Genomic DNA, 25,952 nt, shown 5'->3' on the forward strand with positions numbered 1-25,952 from the left:
GACTCGCACCGTAGAACACACAGTAGTAGTGATCCTTCGTAACACCAGAAACACTTTATCACTTTCAGATCAGAACATTGTCGCTTTCGCTGCATCCAATTTAATTTAGCCTGAGGTCTTTATGCTAAAAACATTTATCATGAAAAAAAAATTACATTTGCCAACGCTGGCTGCCACTCCTCTCACTTCTTTGCCCACTATACTTTGGTAAATTTTCCACAGCAACGATAAAGACGCAGAATTATGACGGTTTGGATCATTTAGTGACCATAAGCTCCATACTTAATATTTCAGTGTAAATAGCATGCATACATGTATCTTTAATGTGCTAAATTTTTATACTTACATCATACATACTAAAATTTGCATACCCCATTAGTATGTAGAATAAACGATTCAGGAACGGCTTTTGTTAATCTGTCCACCATACATCAGCCTCCTTGCTCACCATAATGTTTGTAGGTCTTCTTCCCCAGACAGGTCATGACGTAGTACTTGAGCTCCTTCAGTGTAGACGGTTTGAGTGTCCTCAAGTCGATCTCGATGTCTCTGGGTTCAGTGTCCCTTGGGAACAGCTCTCTTGACTCGATGATGAGGACTATGCGTAACAGCTTCCCTACCGGCAGCTTACTGATGTCCAGGCCCAGCTGGCGCGTCTCGTCGTACGACATCTCTTTCTCTTGCTCGGAGTTGTAGTGGGGCAGAATGGAGGCAGCCGGTGGGGCAAAGATTACTTTATTTGCAGTCCTTTGGAAGCAGAGGTATGGTCAGGATGGGAGAGAAAATTAGAGGACTTAGTCTACACACAAAAAAACAAAACAAAACAAACAGTGGTACTGACGAAAAGACAGGAGGTGGAACTGGAGGTGGCAGAGTTGAAGATGCTAAGATTTTCACTGGGAGTGACGAAGAAGGACAGGATTAGGAATGATTATATTAGAGGGACCGATCAAGTTGGACGGTTTGGAGACAAAGCAAGCGAGGCAAGATTGAGATGGCTTGGACATGTCTGGAGGAGAGATGCTGGGTATATTGGGAGAAGGATGCTGAATATGGAGCTGCCAGGGAAGAGGAAAAGAGGAAGGTCAAAGAGGAGGTGTATGGATGTGGTGAGGGAGGACATGCAGGTGGCTGGTGTGACAGAGGAAGATGCAGAAGACAAGAAGAAGTGGAAACGGATGATTCGCTGTGGCGACCCCTAAGGGGAGCAGCCGAAAGTAGTAGTAGCAGTCTATATACAAATAGTTGGTCCAGTTTGGCTTCATAGAAAATATGTCAATGAACAATATTGCTGTTATGTGTTATCAAGCTACAAAGTACTTCAAGTATGAAGTAACTTTAATTCGTGAGGAGTACGTGCTTCACAAGTTGAACTTGGAAGTAAACTCTCAAAAGTTCACAACATGTACAAAAAACAAGTTTACAGTTTGAGTTGTGAAGGTCGTGTTGGTATTACACAATACCCAGCTAGCAGTTTCCTATAGCTCTGAAAAAGAGGGAGCAAATTTTGAAATTGACGTTACTTCTTCACAAAGCACCAATATTTGATTTCTTGCCACTAATATTCTAAGAAGCAAATGTGAAATTATAGTCATGGGCTTTTGATTTGCTCTGTCATTACTATTAAAAGGACCATATTGGTCCTTTTTATGTCACCAACAGACACAATTTTTGTTTCTTCAATTATTTTTCAGAGAGACACAGAAGACTGCTTAGTTTTGATTTGTTTTTGTTTTTTTTGTGATTTTTTTTTCCGCCTTTTTCTCCCCAGTTGTATCGGGCCAATTACCCCCCTCTTCTGAGCCGTCCCGGTCACTGCTCCACCCCCTCTGCTGATCCGCGGAGGGCTACAGACTACCACATGCCTCCTCCAATACATTTGGAGTGAGCAGTGAGGAGTTTTCACAAGAGGCCGTAGTGCATGAGAGGATCACGCTATTCCCCCCAGCCTCCCCCCCCCCAAACAGGCGCCCTGACCAACCAGAGGAGGCGCTAGTGCGACCAGGACACATACCCACATCCAGCTTCCCACCCGCAGACGTCGCCAATTGTGTCTGTAGGGACGCCCGACCAAGCCGGAGGTAACACGGGGATTGGAACCGGAGATCCCCGTGTTGGCAGGCAACAGAGGAGACCGCCACGCCACCCGGAATGCCCTAAGACTGCTTATTATAATGGCTGCTAATGGACAGTAATCCCAACAACATATCAGTAGAGATAATGTTGAAAGTTGTGGTCCCTTTAAGCAATTACTCACTTGCTAGTCTTGTTACTCTCCTTCCCTGGGCCCCTCTTGCTCTGGGGGCCACCTCTGGCAGACTTGCTCTTCAGCAACTTGCCTGAAATCTTCCATTCCTCCAGTTCGGCTCGTCCTTTGACCCCTCGATTATGCTTTTCGAGCTTCTTCTTTTTTGGCTTGACAATGACATCCTGTGAGAGGGAGGCCAGCTGTTCTTGTATGGCTCGCAGCTGCAAGAATGGAAAACAGAAAGAAGTGCAGATATATTGTTTTCTGTACACAGAAGGGGAGTAGTGAGCGAGGAGGAGGAACAGTGTGGAAACGGGTGTGCAAATAACTCCAAACTCTGTGCACACCTGGTCTTGTAACTCAGACAAACGGTGCACTTGCTCCTCTTCACTGTCTGAACTGGGGCTGCTCTCACTCTCTTCACTCTCACTGCTGGATTCACTCTCCGAGGAGGAGGAAGAGGAGGCCGAAGGATAGCCACGCATAGACATACCTGGGTGCTCCATGTGGGGCTCATCCGGCATATTAGCAAAACGGTACTCAAACACACCCTTTAAGATAGAATGTGGGGGAGATTGTCTTAACAGCAGCATGCTTCAGGAACAGATTAAGGCTATGTCATGAGAGGTACAGTGCCTTGCAAAAGTATTCAACTCCCTTGACAGTCATCACTGATTTCTGGATTAGAAAAGATACTCACACATCTGTTCCTGAACTATTATTTTTGTGAACCCATATGCTCCAACAGCGTGTTCCCAAAGCCAAAATAAGTGAGGTTTTGCTGACTTTTTATCAATAAATTAAAAACTAAAATATAGTGCTTGTATAAGTATTCAACACCTTGTGCTCTGAAAGCTCCAAGTTTACAAAAATGACAAATTATTCCTAAAACAAACTCAGGTAAACACAATTGCACATAATTGATGTGCACCTGTAAGATGTTAAAGTAACGGTCTCGTTTATGGGTATAAAAGCATTCTGTGAAAATGAAGACAAAGGAGCAGAATACTGAAGTAAGAGACAAAGTGATTACAATGCAGAAGGCGGGAAAGGAATACAAAATAATATCCAAGTGTTTGGATGTCCCATGGAACACTGTTGGATCCATTATCAAAAAGTGGAAGCTGCATCACACCACCCAGATGCTTTGTAGGACAGGCCGTCCCTAAAAGCTAAGTGTCCGAGCAAGATAAAAGCTGACGAGAAAAGCCACAGATGATCCTGCAATCACTATGAAGGAGCTCCAGATGTCAGTGGCTGAAACTGGAGTAAATGTGCATGACTCAACCATATCACAGGCTCTCCATAGATCTGGCCTGTATGGGAGGGTGGCAAGAAAGAAACGGTTGCTAAAAAAAAAACCCCAAAAAAAACCTATGCATATAAAAGCATGTTGGAGAGACCCAGTTAGGATGTGGGTAAAGGTTGTATGGTCAGATGAGAAGAAAGTTGAGCATTTTGGCCAAAACTCAAAGCGTTATGTTGTGTGGCGCAAACCTAACACGACTCATGCCCTAAAAAACACCCTCCCTTCGGTGAAGCATGGCGGCAGCAGCATAATGCTATGGGTTTGCTTTTTATCTGCAGACACTGGGAACCTTGTTCATTTCCAATATATATTATGCATGCTGAGAGTAAGGTGCACATTCCTCTCGCTCATCTGCTCAGTATTCATGTATTTGGTAATGTTTGTGACATGCTTGCTCACTTGCTCTTAGTCTTCACTCATCCAGATTTCTTCTATAGGAGAACTTTAATTCTCTGGCCTGCCTGACCTTTAAGAAGTGCACTGCCCCTCTGAAATGGCCTAAGTACAAATGAGCACCAATTGAAGGACGATTGATGCCACCTGTGTCAAACTGGTATTCGTTACAGAGGCCCTCCCTGATTGGCCACAGATAGCAGGTGACAGGATATAAAAGATGTGTTAAGACGGCAAACTATTGGTCTGTTTTTCACTCTCCAGGGCAATGGAGAGGTTCAGTGTTTTGTAGATCGAGAAGAATTTTCCACGATTTTTTTCTGCAGAAGATAAAAGTGTTTGAAATGTTTTTCTTTGTGGCCGATCTGAATATATATATATATATATATTTTTTTTTTTAAATTCTGAACATAAACTCCTGCCTGCTGGTCCATCCTTCCCATTCACAGTAACGACCATCCTCAAAGTATAACATTTGGTGACAGTGGTTGGATGGTACGGCTTAGTGAAGTGGAAACCAGTGAAAGAGACCAGATGAAGAGCGTGGGGCACGCACGAGGCCGGGTTACCAGGCAAAACCTGGTTCCACAGGAGAGCCAAGAAAGTGACAGGGCTAAGGGGAGCCCAGAGTTTGAGCCTCCACTTAAAGCGGCCATGGGCTCCTATCAAGACTCACCTAACAGTTGTTCCCCAGGCGCCACTGAACCAATCCACGAAGAACCAGTGGTTCGACCAAAAATGGTTACAGTGAGTACCCCAAGGGCACAATCTGCTAACATTAGTTTCATGGAAGAGATGAGGGCCTTCATGCGCCACTCTAAACGTAATGAAGAAAAGTTGTTTGAACAAATCAGGCTGCTGAAAAACCAGATTGTATCAGAACCTTCACAAGACTGGATATCAGAAGTTCGGCCTAGTCTACACTATCCTCTTTCAACACCTGGCCGCTCCCAAGTCTGAGCACCTGAATCCAGAACAACGCATGCAGTTGACTGAGGTAAAACATTATTTTTCTGCAGCATTTCAAGACACACCTGGTGGAACTGATTTTATAAGCCACACGATTGTTCTCAAAGAGAATAAACTGGTACGTTTGACACCCTAGAAGATTCCAGAGAGGCTGGTGGAACCACTGAAGCAGAAGGTGCAAGAAATGCTAGACATGGGAGTCATTGAACCATCTACCAGTGAGTGATCTAACCCTATTGTCTTGGTACCCAAGAAGGACTCTGCTCAGCTACGGATCTGTTAAGACATGCGAAAACTCAACAGTGTTTCATGTTTTGATTAATATCCAATGCCTGGTATTGATGAGTTGCTGGAGAGGTTAGGCAAGGCCAAGTACATCACCACATTAGACCTATGTAAAGGCTACTGGCAAGTACCTCTGGACCCTGCTTGTAAGGAATACACTGCCTTCCAGATTCCAGGGTTAGGTCTGTTCCAGTACACTGTTTTACCTTTTGGATTGCATGGAGCACCTGCAACTTTCCAAAGCTTAATAGACATTGTTCTGCAGGTCTGTTCCAGATTTGCACCCGCCTATCTGGATGATGTCGTTATCTACAGTGAGGATTGGGAGGACTACCTGGAGCACCTCAAAACTGTCCTGGGGAAAATCCAAAATGCTGGCCTGACCATCAATGAAAGGAAGTGTACTTGGGCTCAAGAGGAGGTGAGATACCTGGGCTATCTGATCGGGAGGGGGCAGATCAAACTACAGGTGGAGAAGGTGAAGGCTGTGGAGATGATCCCAAAACCTGAAACCAAGGAGCAACTGAGGTCATTCCTGGTACTAATTGGGCGGTATAGAAGGTTCATTCCCCATTGCGCTACATTGGCAGCCCCATTAACTGATCTCACAAAAAAATCTTGTACATCCAGACTGCAAAGGCTAGACAAGTGTGAGCAGGCTTTTAAATCCTTGAATTGTTCATCTGTCAACTTCCTGTGTTACAAAGTCAAGACTTCACAAAGTTTGTGGTGCAAGTGCATGCATCAAATGTTGGACTGGGGGCTGTGTTGGCACAGGGAGAACCAGATTAGGAGAGGCCCATCTTGTTCCTGCATAGAAAACTTTTTGATCGAGAGAAGAAATATTCTACTGTTGAGAAAGGGTCTGGGCATTAAGTGGGCAGTTGACTCTCTGCGCTACCATCTCCTGGGAAGGGAATTCCACCTGCAGACTGACCATCGAGCCCTAAAATGGATGCACTCAATGCAACATCAAAATGCCTGGATCCTGCGGTGGTGTCTCGCCCTCCAGCCATACCAGTTCACCAATGAGCACTGTTCGGGTAACAAAAACCTTACTGCAGACTATTTATCCAGGTTACATGAGATGTGTGAGCCAAATGGGGAGGGGGTGAGAAATGTCATGGATCCTCCTCCCTCCATTTCCAAAATATGTTATGTATGCTGAGAGGAAGGTGCACATTCCTTTCTCTCATCTGCTCAACATTCATGTATCGGGTAATGTTTGTGACATGCTTACTCACTTGCTCTTAGTCTTCACTCATCCATATTTCTTCTATAGGGGAACTTTAATTCTCTGGCCTGCCTGACCTTTAAGAAGTGCACTGCTCCTCTGAAATGGCTTTAGTACAAAGGAGCACCAGTTGAGGGACGATTGATGCCACCTGTGTCAAATTCGTATTCATTACAGAGGCCCTTCCTGATTGGCCACAGATAGCAGGTGACAGGGTATAAAAGGTGTGTGAAGACGTCAAATTGTTGGTCCGTGTTTTTCCCTCTCCAGGACAATGGAGATGTTGTGTTTTGTAGATTGAGAGGAATTTTCCACGATTTTTTTTCTTCTGCAGAACATAAAGTGTTTGAAATGTTTTTTTGTGGCCGATCTGAATAACTTCTTTTTTTTTTAAATTCTGAACATCAACTCCTGCCTGCTGGTCCATTCTTCCCATTCACACTTCCGACCATCCTCAAAGTATAACAATGGCAGTAAATACAAATGCAGGGAAATATTGGAAGAAAGCCTGTTGCAATCTGCCATAAAACCGAAGCTTGGGAGAAGCTTCACCTACCAGCAGGACAACGATCCTAAGCACAAGGCTCAGCAACAAAAACGTGAACGTTTTGGAATGGCCATGTCAAAGTCTGGACCTCAGCTCCATTGAAAATCTGTGGCACAGACTGTTAATCGCAGTCCAGCGGCACCAACCTGCAAGACCTGTACAGATCCTGCCACAAAGAATGGGCAAAAATTATTCATTCATTTTTTCATTAATCATCAGCCGCTTCTCCAGGGTTGAGTCTCAGTGGCAGCAAGCTAAGTAGGCACTCCAGACATCCCTCTCCCCAGCAACGCTGTCCAGCTCCTCCTGGGGGATTCAAAGGCATTCCCAGGCCAGATTGGACATGTAGTCCCTCCAGGGAGTTCTGGGTCTACCCCAGGGTCTCCTCCCAGTTGGCGGTGCCCGGTAAACCCTCCAAAGGAAGGCGCCCAGGAGGCATCCTAATCAGTTGCCCGAATCACCTCAACTGGCTCCTTTCGAAGCAAAGGAGCAGCGGCTCTACTCCAAGCTCACTCCGGATGTCTGAGCTCCTAAGGCTGAGCCCAGCCACCTTATGGAGGAAACTAATTTCAGCTGCTTGTATCCGCGATCTCACCCTTTCGGTCACTACCCAAAGCTCATGACCACAGGTGAGGGTTGGAACGATGATTGACTGATAAATTGAGAGCTTTGCCTTCCGGCTCAGCTCCTTCTTCACCACAATGGTCCAGTACAATGTCCGCATTACTGCTGATGCAGCACCAATCCGCCTGTCAGTCTCCTGCTCCATCCTACCCTCACTCGTGAACAAGACCCCGAGATACCTGAACTCCTTCACTTGAGGCAACAACTCATCAACAACCCGGAGGGAGCAATCCACCATTTTCCGGTAGAGTACCATGGCCTCAGACTTGGAGGTGCTGACTCTATTCCCAGCCATTTCACACTCAGCTGCAAACTGCCCCATTGTGCGCTGATGGTTACATTCTGATGAAGCCAACAAAACCACATCATCTGCGAAGAGCAGAGATGTAATTCTGAGGTTCCCAAAACAGACACACTTCTCACCTAGGCTGCGCCTTGAGATCCTGTCCATGAATATCACAAACGGAATCGGAGATAAGGGACAACCTTGGCGGAGTCCGACACCCACTGAAAACGGGTTTAACTTTTTGCCGAGAATGCCGACACAGCTCTCACTTTGGTTATACAAGGACCGGATGGCTTGCAGCAAGTGCCCCAGGGTACACGGTGCTCCTTTTGAGCACCCTAGAGTAGACTTTCCCAGGGAGGCTGAGCAATGTGATGCCTCGATAACTGGAGCACACCCTCCGGTCCCCCTTTTTGAATATGGGAACCACCACCCCAGTCTGCCAGTCCACAGGTACTGTCCCCAACCTCCACGCAACACTGAAGAGGCGTGTCAACCAACACAGCCCAACATTGTCCAGTACCTTCAGCATCTCAGGGCAAATCTCGTCCACACCCGGCGCCTTGCCACCGAGGAGCTTAACTACCTCAGAGACCTCCGCCAGGGATATGGGTGGGACCTCCCCTGAGTCTGCAGACTCTACCCCCTCCACTGAGGACGTGTTAGCCGGGTTCAGGAGCTCCTCAAAATTTTCTTTCCACCGCTCAACAACATCTCCAGTCTGGGTCAACAGTTCCCCTCCCTGGCTGAACACAGCCTGAGTCAAGCCCTGCTTCCCCTTCATGAGTCGCCGGTTGGTTTGCCAGAACTTCCTTGAGGCCAACCGAAAGTTCTCTTCCATAGCCTCACCGAACTCCTCCCAAAAATTACCCCGGAAGAATGTGCAAAGCTTGTACATACTTACCCCAAGAGAATCATGGCTGTTAATGGTACTCTACAGTTGATATGTGGAGGTTGAATACTTATGCAAGCACTATATTTTAGTTTTTAATTTATTGAGAAAAAAAAAGTCAGCAAAACATAACTTATTTTGGCTTTAGGAACTTGCTGTTAGAGTTTATGGGTTCACAACAGTAATATTGTTCAGGAACAGATGTGTGAGTATCTATTTATAATCCAGAAATTAGTGATTATTGTCAAGGGGGTTTAATACTTTTGCAAGGCACTGTATGACCCAAACTTAAAAAACAAACCAATTTCTGGGCTAACCTGCAGCTTATTGGCCATGGAAACATAATCAGGCAGGTTGTACTTGTAGCAGTTGGAGAACATCAGTCTAATGTCAGCAGCAAACTGCTGGGCTTCCCGGTACTCGCGACGGTCCATCTTCCTCTGAGTAAAGGAGCAACCATGAGGCCTTTTATAAGAAAAAAATGACTTTGAATAGCTGCATTTTCCAGAATAGTTTTAACATTTAATGCTCTTTTTTTTTCTTTAATAACAATCTTTAAAGATGCTAGTTTTAGAATTTTGTTATCTTTGCGTCCCCCTGTGGACAATAGCAGTACTGTTGCATGGAAGACCAACTTCATTGTCTCAAAGATCTTTTTCCTCTCTGGGTGCATTTGAAGAACAGAGTGAGAAATGTAGTGGTGTTTTGGAAATACAGCTGTTTATAAGATATAGAGCCATGAGGTAATGTATCTCTAATTGAGGCTATGTATCCTGTTTGTGTACTGTAAATCAATTTTCGAAAATTTCACAGGGAATCTGACCCAGAGACAAACTTTGAAATCATTATATTGAAACATCTAATCTTCTGACAGACATTTGATTATGTTGGTCATATAGAGGTATCAAAATTAATTCACCAGACAACGAAGATTTTGCTTCCTGAACACTTTTGGGTGTATATTAAGGATTTTGGTCTGCTGATCACGAAAATCGCCTTAAAAATTTCCTATCACGTGCCGTTTTGTAGATATCACCTATTTTTGTGATTTCCTGTCATATTTTAAGGGTACTAGTATACTGCCAAAAAAGCAAGCTGTTTTGGTCCAAGCATGCCTGGGCATGCACTCTGTGTAGGTGCTATGCAAATGGTGTCTTAGGCATGCCTGGGCATACTTAGTCAAGTAAGATGCTGGCAGACAGGCTATAAAAGCTGCTCACATTTACAGATGCTGTTTGGACGCATGTTGATGCACATTTTATTCAGACAATAGCATCGTGAGTATACTTAACAATAGGATTTATTGTCTTGAGGAAGATTTAATACAGCCCTGTGATGGCCTGGCGGCCTATCCAGAGTGTCTCTCCGCCTGCCGTCCAGTGACTGCTGGAATAGGCTCCAGCATCCCCGCGACCCTGAGAGCAGGATAAGCGGTTAAGACAATGGATGGATGGATGGATGGATTTAATACAGCAGAAATGTCTCGTCAATGTTGCAACAGCTGCGATACATTCTGTTACATCTGTGGCGAGTATACACTTAAGGGTCAAAGACGCACCATGACTGCACTTATTAAGAAAGCCTATCAGCTCTACTTCGAATGTAACACTGGTGACCAAGAGAAACCGTGGACTCCTCACATTTGTTGTGCAACGTGTAGTCAACCTGGGAGCTTGGGTCAGAGGTACTTGGTAGTCAATGCCATTTGCAGTCCAAATGATATGGCGTGAACAGAAGGATCACGTGGCGGACTGTTACTTCTGTCTGACTGATGTATCTGGCTTCTCTACAAAAAAATAGGCGATCTACCCCAGTCTGACTTCAGCCATGACACCAGTGCCACATGATGACTGTTTGGCAGTACCGAAGCCACCACATACATGGAGCCTAGATGAGACAGATGAAGATGCCACAATGCATGAACCAGATGTGGAGAACGACACTGATCCAGATGTTTAACCCTTTATTCCTGGTTATCCCAGTACACTCCAGCTGCAGCAGCTCCGTATGGAGAGCTCCGTCCCCAGACAGCTCTGTGCTCAGACAAGCCAATGATGTGCTGAGAACTCGTTGCTATGTAACACGTCACACCAACACGGCACACAGCCGAAGCGATGATCATATTGTTTGACATCACCACCAACACTCAAATTCAACTATGAAACCATGGCAAAATAAAATATTGTAGTAAGCGCTACGATATTTTATTGCCTCTCGGGTTGACTCGAAATGTATGATGACCTGTTGCTAATCGATTCAGCGTTAAATAATAACTAGAACTAGAAGAACTGAATAAAACACCATACATGTATTTATTGAGTAATTAATACGTTTTCATAATATAAGTCAATAACGGTATCAATAACACTATGATGGCTAACTATGGCAGCTGTCATAAGGTGTCCCCAGATGGAGCTCCCGCTGCGTGCTCCACTCTGTGTCGTCGCCCTGGACAGAGCATCAGTGAGCACAATGTGCTTACCCGGTGTGTAGATCAGTTCAAAATTATAGCGTTGTAGCTTCATCATCAGTCTTTGAATTCGCAGTGACATCACGCTGAGGTTTTTCTTAATGACGGCTATTAACAGCTTGTGGTCTGTCTCTGCCACGAATGTTGGTAAGCCATAGACATAACTGGAATATTTCAAAGCCATATACATGCATTCAGCCATGGACATTGTTCTTGTCGCGTAGGCAACTGGCCTCCATTGTTCTCCATCGGCCTGTAGTAACACTGCTCCAATCCCATTTTTCGATGCAGCAGTGGATATCTTTATCTTTTTGGATGGGTCGAAGAACGTCAGCACTGGTTCTGTTGTGAGAGTGGTTTTCAGTCATGTCCATTCCTTTTCATGATCTTCAGTCCACTTGAACTCAGTTCTGTCGTGCAACAGCTCTCTCAGGTGCACAGTTTTTGAGGACAGGTTTGGTATGAATTTGCCAATTAAATTGAACATTCCCAGCACTCTCAACACACCTTTATTATCCTCGAGCCAGAACATCTCCAGTATTGCTGTCACCTTGCGCTTGTCTGGCTCCACTCCTGTTTCTGACAGCTTGTCCCCCAGAAAGGTGATTTCGTTCACACCAAATATTTTGCTCTGTTCAGCTTTAGTCCATACTTCTGGATTCTTTGGAGCACTTTGATGAGCCTCTCATTGTGCTGCTCCAGTGTGGATCCCTATAGCACGATGTCACCCACATACACACGTACCCCGTCAATACCTTCTATGATGTGCTGCATGGTCCTGTGGAACACTAAGGGAGCAAAGGAGATTCCAAAAGGCAGCCTTTGGAAAGAGTAGTAGCCAAACGGTGTATTGAATGTACAGTACTTTGTGCTATCCTCATGTAGCTTTATCTGCCAAAAGCCCTGGGATGCATCTAGCTTGCTGAAGAACTTTGCACCAGCCATCTCACTTATTTCCTCTCTGGTTGGAATTTGGTAATGTTCCCTCTTTATGTTGGCCGTTCTGTTTCTTGACACACACCATCAAATTCACCCACTCTGTAGGCTCGTCCACCTTTTTTATGACTCCCAGTGATGTCATTCGGTCGAGTTCTTGTTTCAGCTTGTCTCGTAGAGGCATTGGAACCCGCCTGGGAGCATGGACGACTGGCTGTGCATCATCTTTTAGCTGTATCTTATAGGTGAATGGTAAGACACCAAATCCTTTGAAGCTGTCTGGATACTGATCCACTATTGACTCTACACTGTTCTGTGCATTGACATTGATGCAGTACACCCTCTTGACTAAGCCTAGATTTCCACATGCCTTGTCACCTAGCAGTGAGTCGTGTCCCTCTGGAACTACAACAAACATGAGGTTGTGTGTGTGTGTGTGTGTGTGTGTGTGTGTGTGTGTGTTTTTAACTCTCACCTTGAGTCTGCATGTGCCTTTGGTGTTGATGAGCTGTCCATTGTAAGCTTTGAGTGGAATAGAATTTGGACGAATGCGTGGCTTTACCTTCATGGCTTTGATGTTGAGCTCATTCATCAAGTTAGCCTTTGCTCCTGTGTCCAGCTTGAGAGAAATTACAGCTCCGTTTATATGCAATGGAACAGTCCATTTGTCCTGCTCAATTCTGTTCACACTTGACTGTTCAGTCCCTTTAGGCGTGATATCTTCCTGCGCTATCATTCCCATGAAGAATTAATCACAGAGATCAGTTTCTTCCACTGTATGCACATGTTCACCTCGGCTTTGTTTCCCCTTGGAAAAGCAGTTTCATGTAGTGATTCCGTCCTTTACGTTTGTTACAGATTTTGCATAAGCTGGGCATTGTTTTGGTGCATGTCGAGTGCCACATCTTTTACAATTAAACGTCTCTAAGCCCTTTTGCTGTTTTGACTGCCATAATGTTCTGTTTCTGTGCCCGTGCAGGCACAGTGGCCATCGCTGCGATGTCTTTTTCACGTTCCTTCACGCCAAGGCGAACGTTCTAGCATGTTGCAGGGCTACCTCATTAGCATGGCATATCCTCACAGCTCCAGCTAAGGTAAGGTCCGTTTCTCGTAGTAATCTCTCTCTCACTTTCTTGTCATTAATGCCAAACTGGATCCCGGATCATTGAATCATGCAGCTCTCCAAAATTGCACGTCTTAGCTTTCAATTTCAAGTCCGTCAAAAAAATGTTAATGCTCTCAACATTTTGCTGCGTGTGCATTCGAAACACGTACCGTTCGAATGTCTTGTTTTTCTTAGGCGAGCATTGTTCATCAAACTTCTTAACAACTTCGACGAACGTGTCCTTATCAGCTGCGTCGGTGTAAACAAATGTGTTGTGTACCTCCAATGCTTGCGGTCCCGCGACGGTAAGTAGCAGTGCAATCTTCCGTGCGTCCGGTTTGTCATCTACTCCGAGGGCTTGCAGGTACAGCATGAATCGCTGTTTGAACGTCCGCCACTCGTAGTCCACATTTCCAGTCCAATTCACAGCATCAGGCAGCTTCAAACTTTCCATGAGGGCTGTCTCTGGACCACTCCTGACACCAAGTAATGTTTCTTATTATAAATGAAGAAACTTGGGTTCAACAATTACAACTATTTATTAAAGTACTGTGACAACTTAGCTAACATGTGCATCAAGAATCGTGTGGTCTTCTTCTGCCGGAATCATACAGACTACTTAAGACAATACTGTTATAGCTTACAGGTAGGTACGTTTGTGGCTACTGCCCTCAGGTGGTAAGTATTGGTATAAATATTAGTATTAACTCCTATCGCCACAATAGTCAGAGTTAAATGAACTGGTCGGGGACGTAGCTTTATCAAAAGTTAAAGCAGAACTACTTGGTTCTCAATTGCAAGGATGGGGTTCGCTGTCACCAGGTACAAAAATATCTGTCTTTCGGAGCCGTCAAGAACATTTGACAAACTTCTTTACGCAGGTTGACAACTTCTGTTTCTGCACTGACATTGATGTATCGGTCATGGCTTTGGGTTGTGTGCATGACTCACAATTATGGTGTCTTTCTATAGATTCGTCAAAGTTAAGCCTGAAAGCTGTCCTGTTACACAATGGCAATGTCCACCCTTCAATGGACATTGGCTACACATGAAAGAAACCTACAATAACACAGAACTGTTGTTAAAACACGAACATGACTGGAACATCTATGAAGATCTAAAAGTATTGGCACTGCTACTAGGAATGCAGCTCGGATATACAAAGTACTGTTATTTCCTTTGTGAATGGGATAGCCGTGCTAAATAGTCACATTACATTAAAAAAGAACTGGCCGCTCCGTAAGCGTTGTGTTCCAGGGCAGAAAAGTGTGGCGTATAAACCACTTGTTACCCCAACAAAAATATTTCTGCACCCTCTTCATATAAAACTCGGATTGATGAAAACATTTTGTGAAAGCAATGAACAAAGAAGGCGATGGATTTCGGTATTTGAGACCGATATTTCCAAGAATAACTGATGTCAAGATTAAGGAAGACATTTTTGTTGGTCCACAAATCAGACAGGTCATCAATGACGGAGTTAGAAGATCTGCTAGTGGGGCCAGAGAAAATGGCATGGAAGGCATTTAAGGATGTGGTTGAGAATTTTGTTGGCAACTACAGAGCACCAAACTACATTGAGCTGCTTGACAACATGCTTAAAGCATACAAAACCATGGAGTGCAATATGTCATTGAACATTAATTTTCTGCATTCACACTTTGACTTTATCCCTGCTGATCTTCGTGCAGTCAGTGATGAACATGGTGAAATGTTTCACCAGAACATTGCGACAATGGAAAAGACGTATCAGGGCAACTGGAGTCCATCAATGCTGGATGACTATTGGTGGACACTACTGACACGAAAGGCACCAGATGCTGAGTACAAACGAAAACCGGCTGCAAAACATTTTAAGCTCAGTTGAACAAAATGTGTCAGCATCATTGTGCAATTAAACATGTTAAATTCAATAAAAACTATTTTAATGTTTCTCCAAATTCCTACCCGATAGAGCAAATCTCAAATTATTTTTGTGTTCAGCTTGACATATATCATAATCACTATTTTTTTCCAGGAAGCAAAACGTTTGAAAAATGTTGTCCAGTGCATGGAAAAACTCCTTGTAGCAGCTTAAGTCATGAAAAATATAAAATATCTCTAATGGAAGACAATTTTCATCCAGTCTTTAATGCTTTTTTGTCTTCAAGTAGGATATTAGCTTAACAGACTTATCTGAACTAAATAAAGATGAAAGAAAAATATAATACAAGAAATATTTCGAAAATTGTTTCCCAAAAGTAATTTCAACTCTCGGTAGTATACCAAAACGTACCTTGATGGTGCTAAGGTCCATGGGGTGCTTGATGATATCATGATAATCTTGGAGGCCAAGTGCCATTGCATCCACAGGCTTATAGAAAGGCCAGGCGTATGCCGCATATTTCTTGGAGAACATTTTTGTAAGCAGTCCACTACAATACCTAAGCTGTGGGCTCAGTTGGCCTTTGTGTGATGGTTGGAGCTGGACAGAATCCGGTAAGTCCTTCTTTGGGAATTTAATGGATTGGCCGCTGCCTACTCTGCATTGGGTGCCAGACATTATGGACTGAAGCTGCACTGGTTCCGCGGGGCCCATGACTTGACACATGCCTGGGGGAGTTTCCATACTCATGGCCCCTGGTGAGGAGAGGGTGAGTGGTGAGGAATCGTGGACTTGGCCCCCGTGGCCTCCCTTCCGCAGGCCTACCATGCAAGGCCCCCTTGACATGCCCACTGGCAAGCCCATGATGGAGCGTTTGGTGGTGTTTGCCTCTCGCTTCACTCCTTTCTTCTACAGAAAAAAGAGACATTTGATATAGTTTTAACACATATTTTGACAGACTAGTGACACAATCGAAAAGTGCTATATAAATGCAGGCCATCTATCCAGCTATATGACTGGGTTGTTTATGGTCAATGTTCGAAATTGTGGCCAATTTTGTACAGGGACAGTCAGCGGCAGTGTCTATAAATGTGAATTGCTGGATATTAAATGTTGTTCTGCAATTTTCTGGAGTGATCCCAGTAATATTTGTTGCTAAAGTGTACTGAAGTAGCATATCACGACATGGTTAAGCGATGTTCGAGCAAAAAAAAAAAAGTTATAAATGCAGTTGCAAGAACAATACTTTCCACTCCTATCTTGGGATGTTTGATTTGAAAGAGAACTTAATTTAATTGTAATATTCTAATTATCTGTTAACTCCCCCAATTTCATCTGTTTCTATCTGCAGATGTTTTATTTTTCTAAGACTCTATTGAATGTTTTGTTACAATGAATTAACTTTGCGCTTTCCCTCATGCCTGTTGGCGCACGGAGAGCTGTTGTCGCTCCTATTCTGCCCTACGCTGGACTGTTAAGGCGCTCACAAATGATCAGCGATAAAACCGCTCTGTGCTGGCTGTGCCATTGTTTTCCTACCCTTGGCGTGGCGGACTGCTCGAAATTGCCACCGAGCGCTGCGCTCAAAGTACAAATTATTTCAACTTTGACCTTGGTTGCTGCAGACCTTTCAAAGTGCAACTAATGAGATAATAGCTGTATGTGACGTAGCAAGAAGCGACGCATGCAAACAGGGGAGCTAGAGTGATCGAAGAACAAGTTCCCCGAACTCTATAACACAACCATAAAAACATACCACAGTCTCGCCATTTTACGAACTTAGCTGAATCCAGTGCTTAAGTTAGCTTAGCTTTGATGACGTACACCAGCGCTGCTATTTTGCCAGACCTAATAGAAGACGGGAACTCCGGCTCTTTTGAGTGAGCCAGATCATTTGGCTCAGCTCAGCAATAGGAGCCAAATGACGTATGTTAAATGTAAAAATATAAATAAACACTATTACACGTGTATTGAACGTTTTATTTATGTTGTTGAACTATGTTTCGTATTTTAGTGTGTTCAGATTCACCAGGGGGGATATAAGTGTTCGTTGTATATAGTAGGGGGAGAGGTTTTCCAGTTCTGGGGAATAGTACACTGTTGTCAGGTCAAGTGGGTCGGGACTAGAGAGGACCTGTGAGTCGAGCTTAATAACGGTGTGTACGGCGTGGCTGTGGTCGACAACAATAAAATAAAGCAACACTTAAATATAAGTTTGTATTGTAACGAATTCGGGGGGGGGGTATGTTGGCGACCGGCACAACCTAAAAGTCTCACCATGCTTGGCTCTTAATGTTATTACCGAAGTGAGACATTTCTGGATCATATTTAACAAATACATAGGATTATCCTATTATGCTGTCTTGTATTAATTTAGAGGCGTGAGGGAGTTGATATGCTGAAGCGCGGGGACGCGCTTCCCGGAGGAGAGGGCTAGTGTAACGTGGATAAGTCGGACCCTTTAGTCGACTGGTTAACGTTGTCGCCCGCGGTGCAGGAGATACGAGTTCGCGGCCCGGCTATGGCGGTTTCCTGGCTGCCTCTCCTTAATTCGCGACAGTATATAACATATTTAATTCAGTTATTTCCATAGGGGAACATTATATATTACGGTGTTCTGGTTATCATCGGGTCTGTGATGGCAGTTTGCTGTACTGCTACCATATATCGTCACACGAATAAAATTAATCTACTATATTTGGCTAACTTGTTATTAATTTGTTAGCTCACTAGCGTAGTTTTAACTTGCCTTGAAATGGAACTCGTGAGCTCGTGATCAGGACATGCCCAGTCGTGTACAGAACTCGTGAACTCTGCTCTCTCAGTAAATTTCTACTTCGAGGTTTTTAATATCGGTAGGGTTTTCAACTGGTCAACAAGGTAAACACACCATATGACAACAGCAGGAGAAGGTAGGAGGTAAACCGAGAATGTGTTCTTTCTGGAATACATTTCACTACCATATTTTTTCTAATTAATTTGTGGTGAACATTGCATACGTTGAGAGAGGTTGCCATGGTCATTGTGTATTATTCAGGTGAACATTTTTTGTGAGTGTGTCGGGTTATTTACTCTGATATTTATTGTATGGATAACTAAAAAGGACAGATTGCCCATGTTATGACCGAGTTGTAAATGTCACTGCTCACTTCACACTCTTCAATATACGAAAAAACCTCTAATGCTTTGGGGGAGTGAGTTCCAGAACCTGGAAGCTGCCCTGGAGAAGGCTCGGTCACCAAAGCCGCGGAGGTTGGACCTGGGGGTAGAGAGAAGGGAGGCTGAGGTGGATCTGAGGGACCGAGAGGGTTGAGAGAGAGGAGAGGAGATCGGTGAGGTATGGGGGAGCCAGTTTGTGAAGGGCTTTATAAGTAAGAACCAGGATTTTGTAATTGATCCGGTGGGAGATGGGTAGCCAGTGGACGTCTTTTAGGACTGGGGTGATGTGATGCCAGGGTTTGGTGAAAGTTAAAAATCGGGTGGATGCGTTCTGGACCAATTGGAGTCTCTTGATAGAGCTAGCACTGATGCCATAGAGGAGTGAGTTGCAGTAATCAAGGTGGGAGGAGATGAAGGCATTGATCAGTATCTCAGCAGCAGGGTGTGAGTGAGGATCTTATTTTCGCAATGTTGCGAAGGTGGTAGAAGGAGGATTTGACCATTTGGCGGATATGTGGCTTAAGGGAGAGGGTGGGATCAAGGCTCACACCAAGGTTGTGTGCCTGGGAGGAAGGGGAGACAGTAGTGCCATAGATGGTGAGTGCAAGGTTGTTGAATTGGCTGAGAGTGGACTTGGAGCCAATGAAGAGGAGTTCCGTTTTGTCACTGTTGAGTTTGAGAAGGTTTTGCTGCATCCAGACTTTAATTGCAGACAGACAGGAATCGATGTGAGAGAGGGGTGGCTTGTGAAGGGATGTGGCTTCTAGTCTTGAAGGTTATTGGCTTTAACCAGGCAAAATGGTCGCTTGAGTTGACAACGCTCGCAGTTTCGCGGCAATTAACTCCGCCCTTTCACTACCTACCATTGACTTGATGTATTTGCGTCGCTCGTACATTTCGCTTTGCAATAGGTAAAAACGAACCTTAACGCTACAGTCACACATGCGTGAATACAGGCGAACGACCATCGCCAGTCGAGGCAAAATTCGTATGTTCTTGTACTGAATGTGGGCAGTGCAGAATGTGACGCACACAGAAATCTGTTTGCTGGTTGGTAGTGTTTCAGTGTCTGTCGTTCACACATGAGTCGTTTTTGCGATGAGAAAATGTACACTGAAGTCCAGATAAAGATAAGTATTGTCTCACTTGTACATGTTATCATAGTCTCACGGACAAATACAGAGGAAGCACATTAGTGTACAAGTTATATTTGTATACTGCAAAATATGAATTGATGTTAATAGACAGCAACAATCACAGTTTCCTCCATCCTGGCTCACTCAGAAAACTACAGCCACAATTACAGCTAGGTGGGGGTCAACCACTCTCACATCTTTGTTGGGCTGCAGACTCGCCGGTAAATGTTCACCAAAGTTTAACTCCACACGAAACGAAGATGTGACTTTCCTTCGCCAGACACCAACGTTTTATGTTTTATTCACACTGCACACGGAAGTGCCATGAAACACTGCTTGCTTCCTTTCAGCGCCCATGTTAACTAATTGGGCTGTTCAGACAGGAAGTGCCAGGACCGCCTCACGATCTAGAGCGATAGTTTCGATGTCTGGTCAATTTTGTTTTCCGTGCGCCACAAGCGAATCTGGCAAGAAAATACACTGATAATCTATCATAAACGATGTAAATGATATATATGATATAAATGATCTGATTTTGATAAATGGTAAAGTATGCACAAGTAGCCAGAGATTTACTTTGTGCATTTAAAGCAGGGGTTGGCATCTTACCCAGAAAGGGCCAGTGTGGGTAGTTTTTGTTCCAACCAAGCAGTTACACAACTGATCCTACTAATCAACTGGTAGAGTATTTGCTGAGGAACTTGATTAGGAGACACAGGTGTGTAATTGCTTGGTTGGAACAAAACCCTTCACCCACACTGGCCCTTTCTGGACAAGATTGCCTTCTCCTGGTAATGGTGGACCCTGGCGATGAGTGTGCGAGGCCTGGCTTCCTCGGCAGGCTTTGGCTGTTGGATGTGCACGGTCGATAATGAGTGGTTTTTGAAAGTATGTCTCAACCAGCAGTTTGAGGATAAGTGCACTTATAAACTCTGTCTGTTTTCCCTTCTCTTCTCCTTCTGGAATACCCACAATTTTAATATTATTGCGGCGAGAGCAGCCCTCTGTCGGTAGTTTTGGCTCGCAGGCAAGTTTTTTCTGCCTGTAGCTTGCGGATGGCTTCCTCCATAGCCATCAGACGGGACTCATGATCTGAAGCCGCCTCGTCCATGGAATCCATTCAGGCCACTAGAATCTTGTGTGAGGACTGAAAAGATATGACTTTTGCTTCGAACTGGTCAAACCAGTCGTTAATGGTTTTCAGAATGGCATCCACCATCTGTTTAAGCATTGCACCTGTTGGTGGGGAGCAGCTGCCATTATCAGCTCCACTCGCGTCAGCCATGCTGTCTGATGATTATTTGTTTTTAGCTTTTTTTTCGGCATTTTTCAAGCTTTTTATGTAAGTCCAGGTCACACAAAGATGAGCAAACAAGTTGTGATGGATTTCGAGAGCAAACTTGACAGAAAGACGGCAGGTTTAAGCAAATAAAAGACAAATGGAGAGGAGCTCCCAAAAGCACATCTCACTCCACCTGCTGCGCACTTGCGCCCCCAGATACACTAGCGCCCCCAGATCGACCGGCTGGCTTTATGGACCAAACTCACCAAATCCCTGAGGAGCTTAGGAGGATGGTTGGGAGATCTTTTCGGGGACGACGGGGTAAAGGAAATAAATCAAGAAAGCGGAAGGCAGATGCACGGAGAGAGAGAAGGAGTTTTAAGCTGTATGTCCCCTCTTGTTATGGGCAACGTGAGATCGCTAGCTACTAAGATGGACGAGCTAATGGCACTAGTGAGGAATCAGAGACAGTTTGGTGAGTGTAGCCTCATGTGTTTCACTGAAACATGACTGCACCAGGACATCGCCGACCACAATGTTTCCATCGACAGCTTTCAAACTGTCGGGCCAACAGGGATTGCTCAGGAAGTGGTAAGAGTAAAAGGGTGGAGGAGTTGCTATTCTTAACAACAGATGGCGTAATCCTGGTCACATTACCATCAAGGAACATATTTGTTACATTGAACTGTTAGCCGTGGGACTCAGGCCACCCCCCCCCCCCGCCAACCTGACATCAGCATGTGATCATTCACACCACCATAGCTCATCTACAGACATAACACCCAATTGCCCTCATCATAATCTCGGGTGACTTCAACCACATCTCCGTGGCGAAAAGCCTGCCCGACCTTCACCCAGTATGTGAACTGTACAACCAGAGAAGAAAGGACACTGGACTTGATGTATGCTAATGTGAAAGAGGCTTACATCTCTTCTTCCCCCCCTCCCCTGGGTAGGTCAGATCACAACCTAGTATATCTGAACCCCTTCTATGTGCCTTTTCTGAAATGGCAACTTGTGACCACAAAAAGAGTGGGAGATGGTCAGGGGAGGTCTGTGTGAAACTTCAGGTCTGTTTTGAGGTAACAGACTGGCAGGCTCTCTCTCTGGGAATGACCTGAATGGGGTTACAGGATGTGTCACATATTACATAAACTTCTGTGTGGACTGCATTGTCCCTGAAAAGACTGTCCATTGTTATTCAAATAACAAGCCATGGGTAACGAAGGACATCAAAGCCATCCTGAATTCAAAGAAGAGGGCCTTTAAAACTGGCAATAAGGAGGAGGTGAGAAAAATCCAAGGGGACCTTGAAGTGAGAATCAGCGAGGCTATAGATAATTACAGGAGGAAGTTGGGGCAGAAACTCCACCAGAACAACATGAGAGAGGACTGGAGTGGTATGAAGACCATCACGGGTTTCAGCCCGACTGGCAGCAGAGGAGCTGAGGGCAGCTTGGATAGGGCCAACAAACTTAATGAATGTGCTCTTTAATAGATTTGACACAATGACCCCCTCCCCTTCCCCCCCGGTCTCATCTGTTGCTTGCCTTCATCAACCGTCAACTTCACTGCCCCACACCACCTCCTTACAGCTGCCCATCCTCCAGTGGGGGCCCTACTCCCCCTCTCCCCATGGGTTCCCGGACTAATGGCCCTCTCCAACCTGACGACCCCCCCCCAAACACACTTCCCCACTACCTGTAACACCTAAAGTGTGCCTCACAGTTGACCATGTCAGAAGACAGTTGACGAGACTTCACACAAGCAAGGAGGCAGGCCCAGATAGTGTTAGCCCCAGGGTGCTCAAAGCCTGTGTACCCTGTTATGTGGAGTGCTTCACCATGTCTTCAGCATGAGCCTTAGAATTCAAAGGGTCCCCATGCTGTGGAAGATGTCCTGCCTCATTTCTGTGCCTAAAACACTGTGTCCCAGTGACTCCAAGTACTACAGACCGGTAGCATTGACCTCCCACATTATGAAGACCCTGGAAAGACTTATCCTGGAGCAGCTTCGGCCCACAGTCAAACCACACTTAGGCCCCCTCCAGTTCGTCTACCAGCCCCGACTGGGAGTTGAGGATGCCATCATTTACCTGCTTAATCGCACCTAAGCCCACCTGGATAGGCCAGCGAGCACTGTGAAGGGTCATGTTCTTTGACTTCCCTAGTACCTTCAACACCATCCGGCCAGCTCTACTGGGTGAGAAGCTGACAGCAATGCACCACAGTCCAAAGACATGTAGGTCAGGTGAATCAGCCACACTAAATTGCCCCTAGGTATGAATGTGTGTGTGTGTGTGTGTGTGTGTGTGTGTGTGTGTGTGTGTGTGTGTGTGTGTGTTGGCCCTGTGTGATGGCCTGGCGGCCTGTACAGGGTGTCTCCCCACCTGCTGCCCAATGACAGCTGGCATAGGCTCCAGCATCCCCACGACCCTGAGTGCAGGATAAGCGGTTCGGATAATGGATGGATATATATATATATATATATATATATATTAGAGTGAGACCTTGGTGGTATATACCTTGGTGGTTGGTTGCATCGGGGGACGGTCCAAAAGGTTGGTGGGAGGAAGACTTTTGGTGAGAACCGCCTGGGGAGAATTCGCCAGCATGGAGTCTGTCATGTCAGGCGAGGAAAGAGAGTAAGGTGACTGGGACATGGCCAGGACTGGGGGGCTCTTGATGCTGTGAGACATAATAATGAACAACAGACGTCAAAAGTTATGTCATAAACCCCATTCACACAGCCTTTAAACCTTCCCTCAGTTTTACGTGTCAGGCACATGTGTGAATGTAAAACAGAGTTGACATTCCATAAAAGCTGTTTCGGCAACTTGCAGACTCCTGACATAGTAACATGTATGGTTACACTGAAAAAAAGTTGTCAGACTGCCATTTAATAGGCATGAGCGAACCAATCACTAGGAATGTATCTGCAACTTGCTGAAGGCACCCTTTTGTCTGAAGCTATAGATTTACTTGCAAACCACTAAAAGTAAGAGCATATTTAAAAATGCCTGGAAAATGGACCAAGGTAGAAATAAGAGCGCTACGTTCAATCCGCTAAGAAGATGAAATCAATGGACAGCTGTGTAGAACAGCTATATGAGAACCTGAGAATGCCAAAATGAATGAATAAATACAAAAATAAGAGTTAAAAGATGCTGACATCTGAAACAAGCAAGGGAGAAGACAGGAGATTCTGTCATGCCGTGAAAACAAACGCTATCTGTAAATCGTACAGTAAGAGATGCAGGGATGCACCGATAACTATCTGGTACTGGTCCAATAATGTTCTTGTGTACTTATACTTGTAAAACTATTCCAATGCAACCGCACCAGATATCCGACTAGACAATTATTTCTGAAATTGTGGAAAGTGTGCGGTGCCTTTTTTTCACCATTTGTAATGGAAAGAGGAGATGGGGAGCCAGATCAATGACGTGCGGTCAGGGTAGGCACCCTGAGAAGGTCTCACCATTTGTCACCTAATATGCTGACGTCACTTTGTGTCTTGTAAGTTTGGGTCTAAATCTTTTTGGGTAAAAACATGCCCTAAGTGGCGAACTGCTGTTTCCATATGTACTGGCCAAAAATGTGTGTTTTAATTGATTTATAGGTAACCTCAATACATATGATCTCAACGTACCTCAGCACCTAGTTTCTTTGCATGAATTCACTCTCAGTTCTACTATCAGTCCTTTTGTTATACATCATAATACTGGAAATGAAATAATGAAATGTTACATAATTTAAATATATGTATTTGTATATTTTACTTGAATTACTTTTTTTTTTACTGCAAATGTTTCTTTGTGTTGTGTATGTGTTCTTCTTTTCAGGTAATGCTTCAACAATATTTACAAATACTAGTATCACATAACTACTGTTTGTAGTGACCGCAACGAAATCCACGATGGTTTGGGAGCTTTAAGTAAAGGCAACGGTGTTATGTAGTCATTTCAGAGCTATCAAAAACCATATAAAACAAAAAGTATACTTTGACAATATTTTTGTTTTAAGTTTTCATTTGGAATGTATTTCAGCCAGGGGGGCACAATATTCTAGAATTCTGTGGCAGCTGGAAGAATGAAGTAGGATCAGGAATCAGGAACAATTTATTGTAATTTCTGTCATGTACTTGCATACACAAAAGAAACAAAATTTTGTTTCACCCAGCCCACAGCAGTGCGACACAAAAGATAAAAACATACATCCAAAACTTTCAAAAATGACACCACCAAAAACATACAAAACTTTCAAACCCCAAAACACGCTGCGCCAGAAGTTGGTCCACTCCAAGATTCCGGTCCCCCAGCACAAACAGAACAATATAGTGTACGCTGTTAAGTGCCAGGAAGACTGCAGTGACTTGTACATTGGTGAAACTAAACAGACCCTGGCCAAAAGAATGGCACAACACAGAAGAGCTAACACATCAGGCCAGGACTCCGCAGTCTACATCCATCTACAGGTCAGTGGCCACTCTTTCAAGGAAGAGGATGTGCACATCCTTGATAGGAAGGAATGATGGTTTGAAAGGGGAGTTAAAGAGGCCATCTATATTAAGAGGGAATGACCATCTCTGAATGGGGGGGGGGGGTTAAGAGTACATCTGTTGCCATCTTACCCAAACCCTCTGTGAATAGTACACATGGCCACTGAAACTCTAGTTAATGGGCACACCCATATTTGATCATGAAACTGGTCATTGGTTTTGGTCATTATACATCTGTCACCATTTTACAATGCTGTGATTGCAACAATCCCTAATGCTCTGTGAATAGTACACATAATCAATGGTCACACTCTTATTTGCATATGAAACTGGTTGTTGGTTTCAGTCGTTAGGTACTGTATTGTACTGTGTTGTTTAGAAGGGTGGGACACCTGCAGTCAGTTTAGACTGAAGATGTCACTTAGTTGAGCGATGAAACGTTTCTGTCAAACGTATGCAGATGAACTGATTCAACCTTCTTTGATCATATAGGATAGAATGGTTCTGCTATTTGGGGCTTGTCTTTGTCTTTATATTGATTCTATTTCTAATGCAGACTTTGAAGCCTTATATGTAAATATATTTTTTCTAATCAACAGAGGGTTCACCCCAACAAGCTGAAAGCCTGTACAGACTGTATATAGTCCAGCAGAAAGCAGAATTCCTCCCCTACTGATGAGCCTCCTATGAAGAATGCAATGATCAGTGCATTT

At 44.5% G+C, this 25,952-nt stretch overlaps 1 protein-coding gene across 1 annotated transcript; it reads right to left on the bottom strand.

Moving 5' to 3' along the window:
• Window positions 1-431: 431 nt before the first annotated feature.
• Window positions 432-23,437, bottom strand: LOC130121615 (bromodomain-containing protein 2-like). The gene is made up of 6 exons (XM_056290458.1): window positions 23,264-23,437; window positions 15,574-16,071; window positions 9,105-9,227; window positions 2,578-2,799; window positions 2,258-2,469; window positions 432-747 (listed from the first exon to the last, which is right to left on the bottom strand). The coding sequence occupies exons 1-6, from the start codon at window positions 23,435-23,437 to the stop codon at window positions 432-434; spliced, it is 1,545 nt and encodes a 514-aa protein (XP_056146433.1).
• Between the last annotated feature and the right edge of the window lie 2,515 nt (window positions 23,438-25,952).

This window comes from Lampris incognitus, chromosome 12 (assembly GCF_029633865.1).
Source record: "Lampris incognitus isolate fLamInc1 chromosome 12, fLamInc1.hap2, whole genome shotgun sequence".
Lineage (NCBI taxonomy): Eukaryota > Metazoa > Chordata > Actinopteri > Lampriformes > Lampridae > Lampris > Lampris incognitus.